Source organism: Marmota marmota, unplaced genomic scaffold (genome assembly GCF_001458135.2).
Source record: "Marmota marmota marmota unplaced genomic scaffold, marMar, whole genome shotgun sequence".
NCBI classification, from domain to species: Eukaryota; Metazoa; Chordata; class Mammalia; order Rodentia; family Sciuridae; genus Marmota; species Marmota marmota.
Genome location: NW_025999869.1, coordinates 6,287,871 through 6,307,226, shown reverse-complemented (window position 1 = coordinate 6,307,226; position 19,356 = coordinate 6,287,871). Strand labels below are relative to the sequence as shown.

The following is a 19,356-nucleotide window of genomic DNA, read 5'->3' as shown; positions in this document are numbered from 1 at the left end:
CAACTCTCCATCAACTGATGGAGATCTAATGTGGTAAACCATGCAATGAAACATTACTAACCCAAAAAACAAATGAAGTACTACCACATCAGGAAGCCTGGAGGACACTGTACTAATAGAAGCCAGATAGAAACCATAAGTCCATTCATATGAACCATCCAAGAAAGGCAAGTTCATAGAAAGCCGGTAAGTAGAGACAGCTGGTAAAATGAGTGGCTTCCGGGGAATGGAACAGGGAGGGGCGGCTTGATGTTTGTATGGTTTCTGTAGAAGGTGATGAGGAGGCTCTGGGGCTAGGTAATATCAATGGCTGCATAACCTCGTGAATATTCTAAAAAACCAAGCAGCTGTGCACTTGAAAATGGAGAAATTTTTAAAAGCTTTTTATCACAATTCATCTTTTTTTAAAATCTGACTTTGTCCCTTGCTGATAGCAGTTTATTCATTTCCCACTACACTTTTTAGATTTACTTATTTCTCCTTTCAGCTTTTTCTTTTCTGAGGTGATGGTATGACACACACAGAAATTTAGAACAGGGAGGAAGTACTTGTTATTTATGGTGGTTTGATTCTATAAACTTATTGTGAATACTTCACCATTCTCTAAGTAGACACAAGGTCAGGTTCCTGTAAACCTCGATCATTAACTGACCAGTCTATAACCTCTATTTATTTTTTTATATGGTGCTGAGGATCGAACTTAGGGCCTCGCATGTGGAGGGGAGTGCTCTACCGCTGAGCCACAACCCCAGCCCCACCTTGTTTGAATTAAAGACACCTTATTTAACATAGATTGATTCGTTAACATCTAACTCGGCCAATGGCACAACTCACACCTGAAGAAGCTCCCCCCCACGCCAGTGTTCTCCCCACAGCACAGCAGGACCGTCTGGCACCTGGGAGCACTTCATCTCAGGGGCCAATTTAAATAGTGAAATCACCAACGGGAAACAAATAGAAAGACGTGACACCAAACTGGCTGAGAAGAGCTGCTGCCGGTGTGGGAGCTGGGAGAGGAAGGCAGGACCCTCCCTTGGCCTGGGGGGTGGCAGGGCATGCTCACTGTACCCCGAGTTTCTGCTGCTCTGTGCATGTCTGTGAATGACCACACAAGCACAGAGACAAATTTGAGGGTTACAATCCGTCTCAGTGAGTAGCCAGTTTATAAACACGTCTTCCACTAATGAGGACAAGTTATACCTTGCTGGTAGCTTCATTTCTGTTCTCTTGGAAGGTCCCTCTGAACTGCATTATCTCCAGGGAGCCTGTACAGCCCCCAAGATTCCTAAACGCACCCCCACTTATCAAAAGCTACTGTTAAGGTCGGGCGAGCGTCGGAGGAAGAGACCACCAAGAGACTGTCTCATGCAACAGCAGAGGGTTTTTGGGGGGTCCAGCATGCTGGGGCTCAGAGCTCACTTGAGAGGAGCTGAGAGCCCCGAAAACAACTTAAGCAGAGCTTATATACATTTAGTGGTTTTTCCGGGAGTTGTTTTGACATTTACATAAATTCCAGGTTTCAGGAAAACAGAACTTAAACTCAACCAAGAAAACAAAACTTAACAGAGCTTTAAACTCAACCAAGAAAACAAAACTTAACAGAGCTTAAATTCAACCAAGAAAACAAAACTTATCCTATACATTTTTAACCTTTCACTACCATGTGGCTAGCCCACAGTCTCTGTCCCAAGGAGTAAACTCCTGTTTCCAATGATGGCTATGCCCATGTTCCCTAGTGCATTCCTCCTTCTGCTGCAACACATTATCACCGACGTCATGGATTAAAACAATACAAATGTATTCTCTCACCACTCTGGAAGCCAGAACTCCACCAGGAAGCTCTCGTCAGGGCCACACTCCCTACCTTTCTGCCCGAGTACTCCACTCCCTGCCTCTGCGGCTGCTCCGCGGTCAGATCACCTTCCCCGGGGTCTGTGGAGATGCCAGCTGCCTCCCTTTTATAAAAGGCAGGCAGCTCCATGGGGCCCACCTGGGTAACGCAGAACTCCGGCATCTCAGCTGTCTGCACTAATCACCTTGCAGACACCTTTCTTCCCTGCAGGGTAACAGGTTGCAGGAATGAGGACCTGATTGCTATCTGTGGGACATTTGCATCTGGTTTTGTGTGTTTTTGTGTTTTATGGCAGGAAGCCCTTACTGGGAGTCCCCCTAGATTGCCCACTGGGCTCCATCAGAACTCACGGTTTCAGCAGGACATGTCCCTCAGCAAAGCAGAACACATTGGAGAGCCTCATGCCAAAAGGCTGGACTCCATAGCCAGCTCTACTGTGTCCCTTGGGCACAGGCCCAAGACCCCAGGATTCCTTATTTCTGAAATAGACGCAAGGACAACAGCCATTCCTCGGCAGGAGTCCCAGGAGCTGCTGCCAATGCTTTCTGTGACTGGAACCTGTTCCTTAGCAAAACACCGAGCGAGCCCAAGTCCCCCAGCCTCCAAATACCCAGGGTTGGGTCCTGTATAAGGAAAAGGGGTTTATTTTGGTTCAGGGTTTGGGAAGCGGAAAAGTTCAAGATCTGTGGAGGGCCTTGTGTGGGTGGGGACTCTGAGCCTCAAGGCAGCACTGGGAAGACAGAGCAAGCAGATGCCCACTAGTGGGGACCCACCCTTGTGACCTCGAAAGTTCTAATTACCTCACAAAATCTTCACCAGGTCCCACGTCTTAATACCTCGAAATGGGGAATAAAGTTCAACAGGAAATTTAATAGGGATACTCATTAAGGCAATTGATTTCCTTATTTTGCAGCTTCAGCGCAGTCTGTCCGTGTGGGGTGACCCATAGATGTCGCTGAGCATTCTCCCATACCAGGTTTCCGACAGGATCCCAGGATAACACTGGCCTCAGGTGGCCTGGGGCACCCAGCTGAGATGGAGGCAGATGAACAAGAATGAAGGGTGACAGGAAGCCCCAGGGCAAGAGGCCTCCATTGTACCTCACAATACACAGATAGGCTCAGGACTTTTATACAGGATGTATTTCAAACTGCCCTAAGTGCTCCAAGAACCAGATTAGATGTTAGGAAGTAGATTAAATTTTTTTTTTTTAAGTAGACAAATTAGAAATAGAAGGAAGCATAAGGTAACCAGAGACAAACATTTCCATAATTATCAGAAAATCTGAGGTGCCCTGAGTTTGCCAAGGAAGGAAGGTTTGGGGCACCAGGAAAGCCATAGAGAATTTCTCCCTGAATTCTGCTGGGTTCCACCCCAAGAAATTTCACCATGGGAATGGAGGTTAGACAGGCCACAATTACTGCAGTGGTCTGAGAGGGCACTGGGACACAGAGAGTGTCAGGCCAAGCTCCCATGTCTGTCTGACAGGCAGAGTTCAGAGGTCCTGGGTGAGCGCCTCTTGCCAATATGGAAAGCAGTATGGAGATGCCTTGGAATGGAACCACCATTTGACCCAGCTATCCCTCTCCTCGGTCTATACCCAAAGGACTTAAAAGCAGCATACTACAGGGACACAGCCACATCAATGTTTATAGCAGCACAATTCACAATAGCTAAACTGTGGAACCAACCTAAATGCCCTTCAGTAAATGAATGGATAAAGAAAATATCCATTGTGGTATATATACACAATGGAATATGATTCAGCAATAAAAGAGAATAAAATCATGGCATTTGCAGGTAAATGGACGGAGTTGGAGAAGATAACGTTAAGTGAAGTTAGGCAGTCCCCAAAAAACAAATGCTGAATGTTTTCTCTGATATAAGGTGACTGACTCATAGTGGCGTGGGGAAGGGGAGCATGGGAGGAATAGATGAATTCTAGATAGGGCAGAGGGTGGGAGGGGAAGGGAGGGGACAGGGGGTTAGCAATGATGGAGGAATGTGAAGGACATCATTATCCAAAGTACATGTATGAAGACATGAATTGGTGTGAACAAACTTTATATACAAACAGAGATGTGAAAAATTGTGTTCTATATGTGTAATAAGAATTGTGATGCATTCTGCTGTCATGTATTAAAAAAAATAAAAGCAATTAATAAATAAATAAATACTTATTTCACCACTATTAACTCTGTGATCTTGAACCTGCTAATTTCTTAGCTTCTAATTGGGGAGAATAAATAGCAATATAAATAATATATATTTATGTTTGGTTAATTTATGCACAGTGTTAAAATGGTAGTCTCACTATTATTGCTGTTAATATAACAATTGAGAGGGCTCTGAGCAGATACTGGAGGAATTTTCATTACCACTTAGGAGCTGTGTAACTTGGCTCAGAAGAGTCACTTCCCTCTCTCCAATCATTAGCTTCCCCATCTTTCAATGAGAGCAATAAGACCCACTTCCCAGGACCACTGTGAGGATTATAGGAAATGAAGCACACAGCTCAGTACCGGGAAGTACAGAGAAGGAAATTTTCCTGCCCAGGAAGATATTACACCAGCTTCAGAGAACTAATGCATAAAGCCTGGCAGAGAAGCAGCCTGGGGCATTTCTTTTGTGAAAGGACCCTGGGATCAAGGGTTCAATCAGCGAGATCTGCCAGGTTAAGTCCTTACCTTTGAGAGTCTTTCCCTTCCGCCTTGGAAATCTTTGCCTTCCCCCTCTAGTCCATTTGCCTATGAGTGCACCTGTCTGGCTGACCGAACAGATTATAGGAAGGCCCTGTCATCAATCTAGGGAAGCCTAACCCCTTTGCCATTGGACCACTGAGCTACATTCCCAGCCCATTTTATTTTGAGACTGGTCTTGATAATTTCCCAGGCTGACCTCAAACTTTCGTCCTCCTGCCTCAGCCTCTTGAATTGCTGGGATTACAGGTGTGCATCACAGTGCCCAGCTTGTTTGTTTGTTTATTTATTTATGTTTTCCTGCTTGCTCGTTTATTTTGCAGTAATGTAAAACCCAGTGCATGACCTGTGCTATGTCCCAGCCCCTGTTCTTGCTTAGTAAATACCTGTGGGCATCTCAAGAGGTTGTGAACATACTTAAAGGAAACCATGCCCATACTCAGCAACAAAGGCACTGGGTCAACGTCATAAGCCCTGCCCCAACTCTGGCATGATGACCTTCATAAGAACTACTTACATCTTTTAGCACCTCTTGGGGCTCTTTCTAATCCTTCCAACAGCCTTGCAAATACAGATGTTCCATGACTCCTACTGGTTTCTCTTACAATTTTTTGACTTTAAGACAGAGCAAGAGCAATGAAACTGTACTTCAGATTTTGAATTTTGATATTCTCTCAGGCCAGCAATATGCAGTAAGACACTTTACCACAATGCCCAACACCCAGGCATCTGCACAATCAGGAGGCTGAGCCACCTGCACTCCACAGGGGGCTGCCTTGCCCAATTCTGGGATCAGCAGGTCAGATGTAAATTGCATCAACTTAGCACATTTTTAAGCTTATGATGGGTTTTCTTTCTTTTCTTTTTTTTTTAAATTGCTTTCATTTTTTAAATACATGACAGTGGAATGCATCACAATTCTTAATGCATATAGAACACATTTTTTTTCTGTATATAAAGTATGTTCACACCAATTCATGTCTTCATACCTGTACTTTGGATGATATCCTTCACATTCCTCCATCATTGCTAACCCCCTGCCCCCTCTCTTCCCCTCCCACCCCTCTGCCCTATCTAGAATTCATCTATTCCTCCCATGCTCCCCTTCCCCACTCCACTATATATCCACTATATATCCCCTTATATCACTTATATCCACTATATACTCCACTATATATCCCCTTATATCAGAGAAAATATTCGCCATTTGTTTTTTGGGGACTGGCTAACTTCACTTAGCATTGTCTTCTCAAACTGCATCCATTTACCTGCAAATGCCATGATTTTATTCTCTTTTATTGCTGAGTAAAATTCCATTGTGTATATATGCCACATTTTTAATCCATTCATCTACTGAAAGGAGAAGCAACTGGAATGATCAAGGGGTCAGTGGTCAGGAGGGGCAAGATAGGGGTCACGTTTCTTCTAATTACTTCTTTCTGGAAGTCTTTGATTCTCTCCATCTTCCTAGACATTGCTAAAGAGGACTGGGACCAAAATGAGCTAAACTGCGGTCTGAGTTCTGTGGGGTGAACACAGAACCACAGAGTTAAGAACAAGTGGTCTCTGTTAGACTGTGATCTGACAAATCAAAAAATTATTACAGAGAAGGACTCCATAGGGCAAGAAGGAGTTCACAGCAGGGTGTATGAAGATCGCTGGGGTCAAATGAGAATCAGGCGTGCAACTGAGAGCCAAATGTGTTGTTATAATTTTTATGGCCATAGGTAGGGTTTCCCTACTGACTCTCAAGCTCACCAAAAGCAGCAGGGTATGAATTAATGACATATAATAGAGTCACGAAAAATTATTCAGAATATATTGGGGTAAATGAAGGATCATTTAGCATCACCCAGAGGCCATCTTCTTTCTCAACTAACCATTCTTATAGAAGATTTAACCTAAGGCTTAAAAGCATCAGAAGAAGATCTCTCAAAACTAGTTTGTGTCACCAATGTAATTTTTTTCGTTAATATTTCCTGTTATTTCTTGATTCTCCTTTGTGGCCAATGCCAGCAGAAAATGGAGACTATTAACTATCCTAGAAAATTGATGAGTTGATATCCATTTGGGTCATGGAAATTTCACTGAGTTGATGCAAGGACTTGGGGTCATCTAGGTAAAAACAAGTTGCTTGTCTTGCTCTTTGGCTTTCTTGGCATTTCCACGCTGACCGACAGTTCTATGACCTGAATACGGACAGTGTACCTGGTAAAGTAATGGACAGTGGGCTGAAGGGCTGCCCAGTCAGACTCGTTGTATTTTCATGGCAATGTTCTGTTAGTAGATTGCTCATAGGATTTGTCATGTGGACAAGCCAGCTACTTCTGCATTTCAATGTCTAATCCTGCAAAATGAGGAATTACAGATGATTTCTAAGTTTTATTCTAAAAAAGAAAACCATCATAAAAGTAGCCCATGTAAGCTTTTTTGAGCATTTACCAGGTGCCAGATAAGAATTCCACAAGGAGGAATGGAATGAGATCTGAGCCAACCAGAAACAGAGGCCCCACAGAGGTAATGGCCAGATGTTAGTGAGATCCCAAAGAAGGGTCTTAGATGTTCTCCAAAGCCCAGGGACAAGAAAAGGGAAAGGAGTTCTGTTCTCTTTTGTACTTTATTAAACAAGCTGGATGAGATATGTGATTGAGACTGGATTATGATTCTAGGTTTTAATCATGTGTTAGTAAGGAGGTATTACATTTTGTCTTGATGAATAAAGGTAAATATATATAGTTAAATATAGTATATACATACACACACACACACACATATATATATGTGTGTGTGTGTGTGTGTGTGTGTGTGTGTGTCCTAATCTGTTTTCTGTTACTAATCACAACACCACAGACTGGGTAAGTTATGCAGAAAAGAGGTTTGTTTCAGCTCACGTTCTGTCCAAGGCTGAAGGTCCACATCTAGCGATGGCATCCTCACTGGCAGAGTCCTGAGGGGCACAAGGCACCACATGGCGAATCACCAGGAGTCGTGTATATGTCTTCTGTTCTCTCCCTCTTACAAAGCCACTGGGACCCATTCGAGAGGCTCCACCCTAATGGCTTTATCTAATCCTAATCAATTCTCAAAAGCCACACCTCTGAACATCAAAGTCAGATTGAGCTTCCACCCTCTGAATCCCTCACCATGGGGGTTAAGCGTCAACAGAGGACGAATCATGGTCAAACCATAGGGCACAGTGAACTTCACTGGGATGCCTCTACTGCGCCCCGTGCTGCAGGGGTGCAGCCTGGGTTGGGCAGTAGATACACTTGCCGTCCAACAGTGATCCCATGCCCACTTCTCTGCTGCCTTTCAGCTAGGCAGGGCTTGAATCTCACAAGAAGCCCTGTTGGTTCTTGTGCTGCGATCACAGAGGTTGGTGGCTGAATCCTTCAGTGACTGGGTATAGCAAATCTCCCATGAGCTACCGCGGATATGAAATTCAGCAAGAAATACACACAGGCATGTTGACGTATTGATGTCTGGGCATTATGTGTCACTACATCCACAGCCCAGCCTATAGCGAGCAAACACGGCTGTGCCTGTTCCTGGGAGTGGTGATCAGATCCCTCAGTCACCTTTGAACATAGACCATGGCTTACAGAGCACAGATGGGGAAAACTCTGTGCTAAGTACTCATGAGAGTGGGGGTGGGGTGATACAGCCTTCCAGTGGGTGTTACCTAAGTCACTCTTGCTGGAATAGTATGTGAGAAAAATAGAGCAAAGTTCTTCATGCATCTTTTTAAGTCTATGAGTAGGATTCGTGAACCCCATGTTAATTGCTGAGGGCTCATCATGGATGTAATTATGACCATCACTGTAGGGGATAGCATGTGGAAGAACAAGGCAAAAAATTCTTTCAAAAGTATCACCAACTACAGCTGTTTTTATTGACTATTTCAGAGGGAAATGTAGGAATCATAAAGCCAGCTTATCCCATTACAGTCTACTGCAAAACACCCTTACAAATGAGACATACTTCCTGTTATCAGACCCCAGAAGAAAAATGTGGTGGAAGAATGTTTTGGATACCTTGATCCACTTTTGATGTCAACGCTTGACGTCAGTCCCTGCCTGATGACATTCTAGGAGGAACCACTAGAGATGCGGAACCTGTCCAGCTGGACTGAGATTCTTGCTGATGTTCCTGGCCGCAGCATTCCAGAAGACAGACTCTGACAAACAGCTCCCGCACAGCGCACCCAGAACTAGCGCCAGGGGGTAGGCAGCGACTCTGTGGGAGGTGTCAGACACTACTGGGAACCGAGGCCTCTGGCCAGAAGCAAGACTGAAGGATTTGTATGTCAGTTCCAAGATTGTCACCAGGGATGTGGCAGTGAGAAGAAGCCTGAGGAAACCATCTTAGACTTGCGTACCTTGAGGGAAGACAGATCTGGGACCTTTAGCTGATTACTGAAAGTGATAGTAGTAACAGGATAAGGAAGATGTCTGGAAGAATTGTCACAGTGAGGTTTCAGCAAGGTGGCTTCCTGCAATTGCTACTTTACAACAATTATTCTCAAAGAACAACTCTAAATTCTTGAAGATGTCCCTCACTAGATTTAGAGCTTGTCATCACTAGCCACCCCTCACAAAGCATTCCATCGAATGGATCACCTGGGAACACATGACAGTTCTGTGCGGTGTTAATACATAAGAGTATTGACATGATCGTGATATTTATTTTTTGACATAATAAGCTCCATGAGCTCACGTGAACTTTCTCTGTCCCAAGGCCCTCGTTGTCTATGAGTAGTTGGATGCTGGGTTCCAGCAGGCACCGTCGATGCCTTCTCCTGTACTCTCTGGGCCCACCTCCGCGTCCACCTGCAAAAGAACTCTTCCAAACACATTCCAGATTGGAAGTGCAATTCCAGTCCCGATCCCAGTGGCAGCTTCTCGCCTCCAGTGACTGCATCTCAGCTCAAGGACCTGCTGCACCACTGAAGGAGCTGAATCACACACAAGAGCACCTGGAGGCCATCAGGGCCTGTGCCCTGGAAACAGCTCCTGACAATAGGGGAAGGGAGAGCGAGATTCATGCCCTGGCTTCCAGCATTCTGCAGGACAATTCCACGGTAACTTCCACGCAGCTTCCAAGAGGGACCCAGAACAACCCAGCCCCAGTCACCCATGGTGGTAATCTCCTCCTTTTTCTCCCATAGCTCTATTGACATAAAATTGAAATACAATAAAATGCACATATTTGAAGTATGCAATTTGATTGTTTTTTACATGTATGTAACCAATACAATAAGTATAAAAAGCATTTCCCTTGCTTTTTAAAAATTTGAAATCATGCAGACTGTTTCCTGCATGATTTATTACATTAGAAATCACCCTAAGCTATATAGAACCCCATCCTCACATCAACTATTTCAGAATGAAACGGCACACTTATAAATGAGGTCAAGGAAGAAAGCACTAGAAAAGTAAATAAAAAGTGCTTTGAACTAAGTGATAATAAAAGCTTAAAGTATCAGGATCTCTGGGATGAAACAGTACTCAGATGAACACTTATAACTTAAAGTACTTCTATCAGAAAGAAGCTAGAATAACAATCAAATTAATTTCAAATTATGTTGTAGGAAGGAAAATGTAATACATTCCACTGTCAATTATTTTAAAAAATAGGAGCAGAAATAGATGAACTAGACAAGAAATAATACAGCTAAAATTTGATTTAAAAAAAAAACAAGAAAAAAGCAAGAACAACACAAAAACTAATATCAATGGAAAGGCAGCTATCAAAATAACCCTACAGATACTAAAAATATATTAAGGTAATGTAACAATTGGATGCCAACATATATGGTAGCTTTCACAAGGTCTGTGTTGGAGAAGGATCTGTGTGCTGCTGAGAAGAAAGTGTCTTTAGTCATTGATGGATGAAATAGTCTATATGTCTGTTAAGTCTAAATTTTTACTTCTACAACTTCTTTATTTAGTTTTTGTTTTGGGCATCCATCCAGTGATGACAGAGGTACGTTACAGTTACCCAGTATTATTGTGCTGGGGTCTATTTGGGTAATCTCCGCCTTCAGGCACCCTTTCTACAAGCCCTGTCTTTTCTACACAGACACTTGTGCATGTGCAGGCACACACACACACATTTATGGTGCAACATCTACAAAGCCTATGTCCTGTTCAAAGGTTTTCAGGTAGGAAGAGCTTAGGTGTCATTTCAAAGGCCAATGGGTAGGAGAATTTTCTCTTCTTTGAGAATGATCAGCCTTTTATTTTATTCAGACTTTCCCCTGATCAAATGAGGCCCACCCACACAATGCAGGGGGTTAGCAAGGATGATGGAATGTGATGGACATCATTATCCAAAATACATACACAAAGACATGAATTGGTGTGGACATACTTTATATTACCCAGAGATATGAAAAATTGTGCTCTATATGTGTAATAAGAAATGTAATACATTCCACTGCCATTTATTTTTAAAAATCAATAAAAATTTTTTAAAAATTATATATAAATGTTTTTAAAAATTAATTAATTTATTTATTTTAATTAGGTATATATGACAGCAGAATGCATTTTGATTCATTGTACACAATTGCAGCACAACTTTTCATTTCTCTGGTTGTACATGATGTACCATCACACCACATGTACAGTCATACATGTACCTAGGGTAATGGTGTCCATTCTATTCCACAGTCTTTCCTGCCCCCATTTCCCCTCCCCATTCCTCCCTCCTCTTTGCCCAATCAAAGTTCCTCCATTTTCCCCATGCCCCCCCCCCATTATGGATCAGCATCCACTTATCAGAGAGAACATTCGGCCTTTGGTTTTTTGGGATTGGCTTACTTCACTTAGCATGATATTCTCCAACTCCATCCATTTATCTGCTAATGCCATAATTTTATTCTCTTAATGCTGAGTGATATTCCATTGTGTATATATACCACATTTTCTTTATCCATTAATCTATTGGAGGGCATCTAGATTGGTTCAACAGTTTAGCTATTGTGAATTGAATGTTATAAACATTGATGTGACTGCATTCCAATAGTAGGCTGATTTTAAGTCCTTTGGGTATAGACTGAGGAGTGGGATAGCTGGGTCAAATGGTGGTTCCATCCCAAGTTTTCTAAGGAATCTCTGTACTGCTTTCCAGATTGGTTTCACCAATTGCAGTCCCACCAGCAATGTATGAGTGTGCCTTTTCCCCTATATCCTTACCAACACTTATTGTTGTCTGTATTCTTGATAACTGCCATTCTGACTGGTGTGAGATGAAATCTTAAAGTAGTTTTGATTTACATTTCTATAAACACTAGAGATGTTGAACATTTTTTCATATATTTGTTGATCTAATGTATATCTTCTTCTGAGAAGTGTCTATTCAGCTCCTTAGCCTGTTTATTGATTGGGTTGTTTGTTTTTTTGGTGTTAAGGTTTTTGAGTTATTTTTATATCCTGGAGATTAGTGCTCTATCTGACGTGCTTGTGGCAAATTTGCTCCCAAAATGTAGGCTCTCTCTTCACCTCCTTTATTGTTTCTTTTGCTGAGAAGTTTTTGGTTTGAGTCCATCCCATTTATTAATTCTTGATTTTATTTCTTGCACTTTAAGAGTCTTGTTAACGAAGTTGGGGCCTAATCTGACTTAATGAAGATTTGGGCCTACTTTTTCCTCTATTTAGGTGCAGGTCTCTGGTCTAATTTCTAGGTCCTTGATCCACTTTGAATTGAGTTTTGTGCATGGTGAGAGAGAGGGATTTAGTATCATTTTGCTGCATATGGATTTCCAGTTCTGCCAGCACCATGTGTTGAAGAGGCTATCTTTTCTCCAGTATACGTTTTCGGCACCTTTGTCTACTTTGAGATAACTGTATTTATGTGGGTTTGCCTCTGTGTCTTCTATTTTGAACCATGGGTCTACACATCTATTTTGGTGCCAATACCCTGCTGTTTTTGTTACTATAGCTCTGTAGTATAGTTTAAGGTCTGGTATAGTGATGCCACCTGCTTCACTCTTCTCACTAAAGATTGCTTTGGCTATTCTGGGTCTCTTATGTTTCCAAGTGAATTTCATGATTGCTTTTTCAATCTCTATAAGGAATTATGATGGGATTTTAATTAGAATCACATTGCATCTGTATTGTGCTTTGGGTAGTATGGCCATTTTGACAATATTAATTTTGCCTATCCAAGAGCATGGGAGATTTTTCTATCTTCTAAGGTCTTCTTCAATGTCTTTCTTTAGTGGTTCTGTAGTTTTCTTTGTAGAGGTCTTTCACCTCTTTTGTTTAATTGATTCCCAAGTTTTTTTTTTTTTTTTTTTTTTTTGAGGCTATTGTGAATGGGGTAGTTTTTCTAATTTCTCTTTCAGAGGATTCATCACTGATGTATAAAAATGCCTTTGATTTATGGGTATTGATTTTATATCCTGCTACTTTGCTGAATTCATTAATTAATTCTAGATGTTTTCTGGGGAGTTTTTTTTTTTTTTTTTGGATCTTCTAAGTATAGAATCATGTCATCAGCAAATAATGATAGTTCGAGTTCTTCTTTTCCTATTTGTAGTTCTTTCATTTCTTTCATCTGTCTAATTGCTCTGGAGTTTCAAGGACTATGTTGAATAGAAGTGTTGAAAGAGGGCATCCCTGTCTTGTTCCAGTTTTTAGAGGGAATGCTTCCAATTTTTCTCCATTTAGAATGATGTTGGCCTTGGGTTTAGCATAGATAGCTTTTACAATGTTGAGGTATGTTCCTAATATACCCAATTTTTCTAGTGTTTTGAACATAGAAGGGTGCTATATTTTGTCAAATGCTTCTCTACATCAATTGGTATAATCATATGATTCTTATCTTTAAGTCTATTGATGTGATGAATTATATTTATTGATTTCCATATGTTCAATCAATCTTGCATCCCTGGAATGAACTCTATTTGATCATGGTGCACTATTTTTTAATATATTTTTGTATGTGATTTGCCAGAATTTTATTGAGAATTTTTGCATCAATGTTCATCAGGGATATTGGTCTAAAATTTTCTTTCCTTGATATGTCTCTGCATGGTTTTAGTATCAGTATGATACTAGCTTTATAGAATGAGATTGGAAGTGTTCTTTCCTTTTCTATTTCATGGAATAATTTGAGGAGTATTGTATTAATTCTTCTTCTTTTTTTTCCACGGGTTGAACTCAGGGGCACTTGACCACTAAGCCACATCCCCAGCCCTGTTTTTTGTATTTTATTTAGAGACAGGGTATCACTGGGTTGCTTAATGTCTCGGTTGCTGGGGCTGGCTTTGAACTCGTGATCTTGCTGCCTCAGCCTCCCCAGTGGCTTGGATTATAGGCATGTGCCACTGTGCCCAGCTGGTATTAATTCTTCTTTGTAGGTCTTGTAGAACTCAGCTGTGAATCTGTCTGGTTATGGGCTTTTCTTGGTTGGTAGGCTTTTGATGGCATCTTCTATTTCCTTGCTTGAAATTGGTCTGTTTAAATTGTGTATGTCCTCTTGACTCAGTTTGGGTTGATCATATGACTCTAGAAATTTGTTGGTGTCTTCATGGTTTTCTATTTCACTGGAGTTTAAATTTTTAAAATAGTTTCTAATTGTCTTCTGTATTTCATAGTGTCTGTCATGGTATTTACCTTTTCATCACAAATTTTAGTATTTTGAGTTTTCTCTTTCCTTCTCTTCATTAGCATGGCTAAGGGTTGGTCAATTTTATTTATTTTTTCAAAGAATCAGCTTTTTGTTTTTTCAATTTTTTGAATTATTTCTTTTGTTCCAATTTCATTCATTTCTGCCCTGATTTTAATTATTTCCTGTCTTCTACTAACTCTGGTGTTGGTTTGTTCTTCTTTTTCTAGGGCTTTGAGCTATAATATCAGGTTGTTTATTTGTTGATTTTTTCTTCTTTTAGTGAATGAGCTTAATGCAATAAACTCTCCTCTTAGCAAGGCCTTCATAGTGTCCCAAAGATTTTGATAAGTTGAATTGGAGTTCCCATTTACCTCTAAGAATTTTTAATCTCCTCTGTGATGTCTCCTGTTATCCATGCATCATTCAGTAGCATATTGTTTAGTCTCCAGGTGTTGGAGTAGCTTCCGTTTTTAATTTAATCATTGATTTCTAATTTCATTTCATTATGGTCAAATAGAATGCAGGATAGTATTTCTATTTTTTTGTGTTTTCTAAGAGTTGCTTTGTGGCATAACATATGGTCTATTTTAGAGAAGGATTCATGTACTCCTGAGAAGAAGGTGTATTCACTCGATGATGATTGAAATACTCTATATGTCTGTTAAGTCTAAATCATTGATTGTACTATTTAGTTTTATAATTTCTTTATTTAGTTTTATTTTGGAAGATCTAGCCAGTGGTGAGAGAGGTGTATTAAAGTCACCCAGTATTATTGTGTTGTGGTCTATTTGGTTCTTGTATTTGAGAAGGGTTTCTTTGACATACATAGATGCCCCATTATTTGGGGCATAGATATATATGATTGTTATGTCTTGTTGATGTATGAATCCCTTAAGCAGTATGAATATCCTCAGTTATTCCTTTTCATTAGCTTTGGTTTGAAGTCCACTTTATCTGATATGAGGATGGAAACCCCTGCTTGTTTACATGGTCCATGTGAGTGGTACATTTTTCCCACCCTTTCACCTTCAGTCTGTGGATGTCTTTTTCTGCAAGATGAGTCTCTTGGAGGCAGCATATTGTTGGGTCTTTTTTTAAAATCCAATCTGTCAGTCTATGTCTTTTAATTGATGAGTTTAGGCCATTCACACTCAGGGTTATTATTGAAATATGATTTGTATTCCTAGACATTTTGATTTACTTTTGGTTTTAAACTTGACTTGGTTTCTCCTTTGGTTTGTCTTTCCTTTAGTTTTTCCCCATTGCTGATTTTCATTTCCTCCTCCTAGGATATTTTGCTGAGGATGCTCTGTTGTGTGGGCTTTTTTGCTGTAAATTCTTTTAACTTTTGTTTATCACGAAAGATTTTTATTTTGCCATCAAATATGAAGCGTAATTTTGCTGTATATAGGATTCTTGGTTGGCATGTATTTTCTTTCAGAGTTTGGTATATGTTGTTCCAGGATCTCCTGGCTTGGGTCTGGGTTGAAAAATCTGCTGAGATATGAATTGGTCTCCCCCTATATGGGATCTGATTCCTCCCTTATTCTGTATGCTAGGCATTCTTATTATATTGTGTCTTTGTGTAAATCTGTTGTAATTTTGCTCATTTGGTGTCCTGTAAGCCTCTTGTATTTGAGTTTCCAATTCATTCTTCATATTTGGGAAATTTTCTGATATTATTTCATTGAAGAGATTGTGCATTCCTTTGGTTTGAATCTCTGTGCCTTCTTCTATCCCAATAAATCTTAGGGTTGGTCTTTTGATGCTCTCCCATAATTCTTGTATGTCTGTTAATGGTTTCTTACCATCTTCACTGTGTGGTCAACTTTATTTTCAAGACTGAATATTTTGTCTTCATTTATCTGATGAGCTGTGTTCCAAGTGATCTAGTCTGTTGGTGAAGATTTCTATTGAGTTTCTTATTTGGTTTATTGTTTCCTTCATTTCAAGGATTTCTGATTTTTTTCCCCCAGAATCTCAATCTTTTTCTTGAAATAATCTTTTGCTACCTGTATTTGCTCCCTTATCTCTTTGTTGGAGTGATCAGTTTTTGCCTTCTTTAGGTCATTCTTTAATTCACAGATCATTTTAACTATGTATATTCTGAACTCCTTCTCTGACATTTCATCAACTGCACTGTCCATGGGTTCTGTTATTGTAGTATCCTGGTTTGTTTGGGGCACTTTCCTCCCTTATTTTTTTCATGTTGTCTATGTGTCTTCCTTTCAGTGATGATCTGAGGTATTACAGTTTCTGCCCTATAATCTTTTAGTGTCCATGCAGATTACCCGTACCTCACCTTGGCATTGGGCTTCCTGACCCTGGCCGGTGTCCTGTGATAGATGTTACTGAAACTAAAGGTGGCGGTGGCAATAGTGGAGGTAACTCAAGATAGCAGTGGGGGTGTCCCAATATGGATGCAGCCACTTTCAGAGATGGGGCTGAAAGTGTGGGCCTTATAATGGTTTGGGCTGCCTGTTCCAAGATGCAGCTGCTTCTAGGCCCTGTCTGTTCTTGCAAAGTGGAGGCTACAGCGTGGGGAGGGCTATGGAGTTGGCTGCAGTGTCCCAAGATGGAGGTGGGGTAGGCCTGAGCTCCCAGGTAAGTCTGTGGGTGGTGCTAGGCCTGACCTGGGCCTAGGCTCCCATGTGGGTCTGCCAGTCAGTGGGGGCAGTCCTGGGCCTGCCTCTTTTTTTTTTTTTTTTAATAAAAATGCTTAACTTGACAGGATGCAGTAGTGCATGCCTGTAATCCCAGCAGCTAGGGAGGCTGAGGCAGGAGGATCACGAGTTCAAAGACAGCAACAGCGAGGCCCTAAATAACTCATTGAGACTCTGTCTCTAAATAAAATACAAAATAGGACTAGGGATGTGGCTCAGTGGTCGAGTGCACCTCAGTTCAATCCTTGGTACCAAAAAACAACAACAACAACAAAAAATGCTTAACTTTATTAGATTCCAATTTTTTTAAATACTCATCTCACATTTTTAAGATGCAACTAGTAGAGAAGTAATGTCATGAAAAATACTGAAATACATTAAAAATTACTTTCTATTAGAAGTCACAGGCAGGAGAACACAGAAAATTTGTGTATTAAAATCATATCTGATAATTCAAACATATACAGCTTCTGTGATAGTTTATGTGTTAAATTGATGTTCTAAAATGCTCAGTTATTTAATCTGGCACTAATCTATCTGTTTCTGTGAATGCAAATGTGGTTATCATGCACAATAAAGTTAATTATATGTATAGGAGCCAGTGCCCAATAAATAGGGTGGGTCTCATTTCCTCATTTGAAAGGCCATAAGAGCAAACATGGAAGTGTCCCTAAGTAGTAGAAATTTGCCTCAAGACTACAGCATCCAATCTTTCCTGACTTTCCAACCTGGGAACTTAAGTGGTGGAGGCTATATAGTCCTCAGAGAAAAGTAGACCCAGTATTGCTGTCCACTGGTGTAAGGCAGAAAGAGTTGAGGACCAGGATGGAAGAAGAGCTTGACCGTGTGCACACCTGGAGTGTTCAGTACTCCTGCCTGACACCTGCCTTGGTCTTTAGGTATGCTTCTCTCTGAACCAGGGACTCAGTTCCACTAATAGGTGCTTACACCACCTCACACACCAGTTGTCAAAAGATTCCAACTGCAGTCGCTGTCACTGGTGCTGACCAAACTCTAAGGCCTCTGTTCTGTTGCTGTCCTTGGTACTGCTTAATGATTTTTTTTCCCCCTTAATGCTTAAGAAAAATGTGTAGATTGAAAAAGCCGGTTTTCAAAGCATAAACTAAAGTAGTTCAGGGATAATCATGACATTTTGGTTTCTAATGAAGCGTCTTATAAGGGATTTGGGGTACAGTCTGTGCATCCCCATTCACATGGAGGAATTGGCATTAGATAATGCTGATCAGTATTCCCAGAACCTGTTCTAGGACTTAGCACAGTGGATGGAACCGAACAGAACTAAACAGAGAGCAAGGAGAACTGCAGCTTTCAGGCTCTTAATTGCAGCCCAGAAGTCATGATGCCTTGGCACTATCTGGCTTTAAATTTTCCTTTGGGGTTTCCCACAACCAATGTGTCAGAAGTCCTCTAAATTCTATCTTCCTAGTGTGTCTTGCTTTAGGCCTCTCCTGCTCATCTCCCCTCCACTGCCAGAATGCTCACCATCACCACTGCTATAGCCACCCCCATCCTCACCCTGCGGCTCTAATGGCAAAGACGATTTCAGTACGATAAAACTTTCAAAGTGGAATAACTAGGACAAACATAGGTACCTTGTTTCAATGTCTGGCACTAATCTATCTATTTGCGTGCCTTCCAAAGATGTGTAAGAGAGGCATATGCCACTCTCCGGTGGCAGAAGCTTTAAAAGCAATACATTTATTCAAAACGAAATGAAATCTGTGCATTTTATTGTTTGTAGGCTATACCTCCATGAAAAGACTGACCAAAAGAAATGTCTAAAAACACAACAAAAGAGCTAACTCGGACAGAGTACTTAGCACGTGTCGTGGTTGGGGTTAAATGACAGCGAGCTACAGCACAACCCTCGTGGTGGTGCGGTCTGTTTTACAAATGGGATGATGAGACCCAAGAGTTCAAGAAACTTGTCCCAATTCAAACAAGATCCTCAGAGACCAGCAGGCAAGTGGCCGAACAAGGACTGGGGCTATGCTGGCCTCCCCTCCCTGCTGTAGAGACGCCTGCGACCAGGTGGCCAGGGGAGGTACCAGGGGTCCCCGAGGAAGCAGAGGCCGAGGCAGGGGGAAGGCGAAGGGTTACAGATGAGCAGCTGCGTCTGCGCGCAGGTGGAGAAGGGGGGCTTCCGGGGCTGCAGGGTCGGCAGAACGGGTGTGATGCAATCACGCCAGTCGCCGCGTCAAAGGGCGGCTCCGGGGATGCGGGGACTGCGGTAGAGCGGGTCGGGACCGCCGCCCACCGGGTCCCTGTCGCTGCTGATCTCTAGGACGACCGCTGCCACCCACCTTTGTCCCCCACCAGGACAACTACCTCAAGCCACCGGAGACCCCTGATCACCTCCCGAGCTACCGGCGACCCGTGACCACCGTTGCCAGCCACCGGGCGCCCAGGGCGCGCCATGAAGTCGGCCAGCTCTCGCGGGGGCGGGTCTGGTGGCCGCGGAGGCTGGGGCGGGGGCTGGGGCGGGGGCCGCGGCGGGGGCTCG

The 19,356-nt window shown here is 41.9% G+C and overlaps 1 protein-coding gene across 1 annotated transcript in view; it reads left to right on the top strand.

The window, feature by feature from the left end:
* Positions 1 to 18,874: 18,874 nt before the first annotated feature.
* The window catches only part of Fbll1 (fibrillarin like 1), a 3,106-nt gene continuing 2,624 nt past the window's right edge, over positions 18,875 to 19,356 (top strand). The window contains exon 1 of the mRNA XM_048814844.1: positions 18,875 to 19,352. Within this exon, the coding sequence (XP_048670801.1) occupies positions 19,270 to 19,352 (83 nt within the window). The 5' untranslated portion in view covers positions 18,875 to 19,269. The remainder of the gene's footprint in view (positions 19,353 to 19,356) is intronic.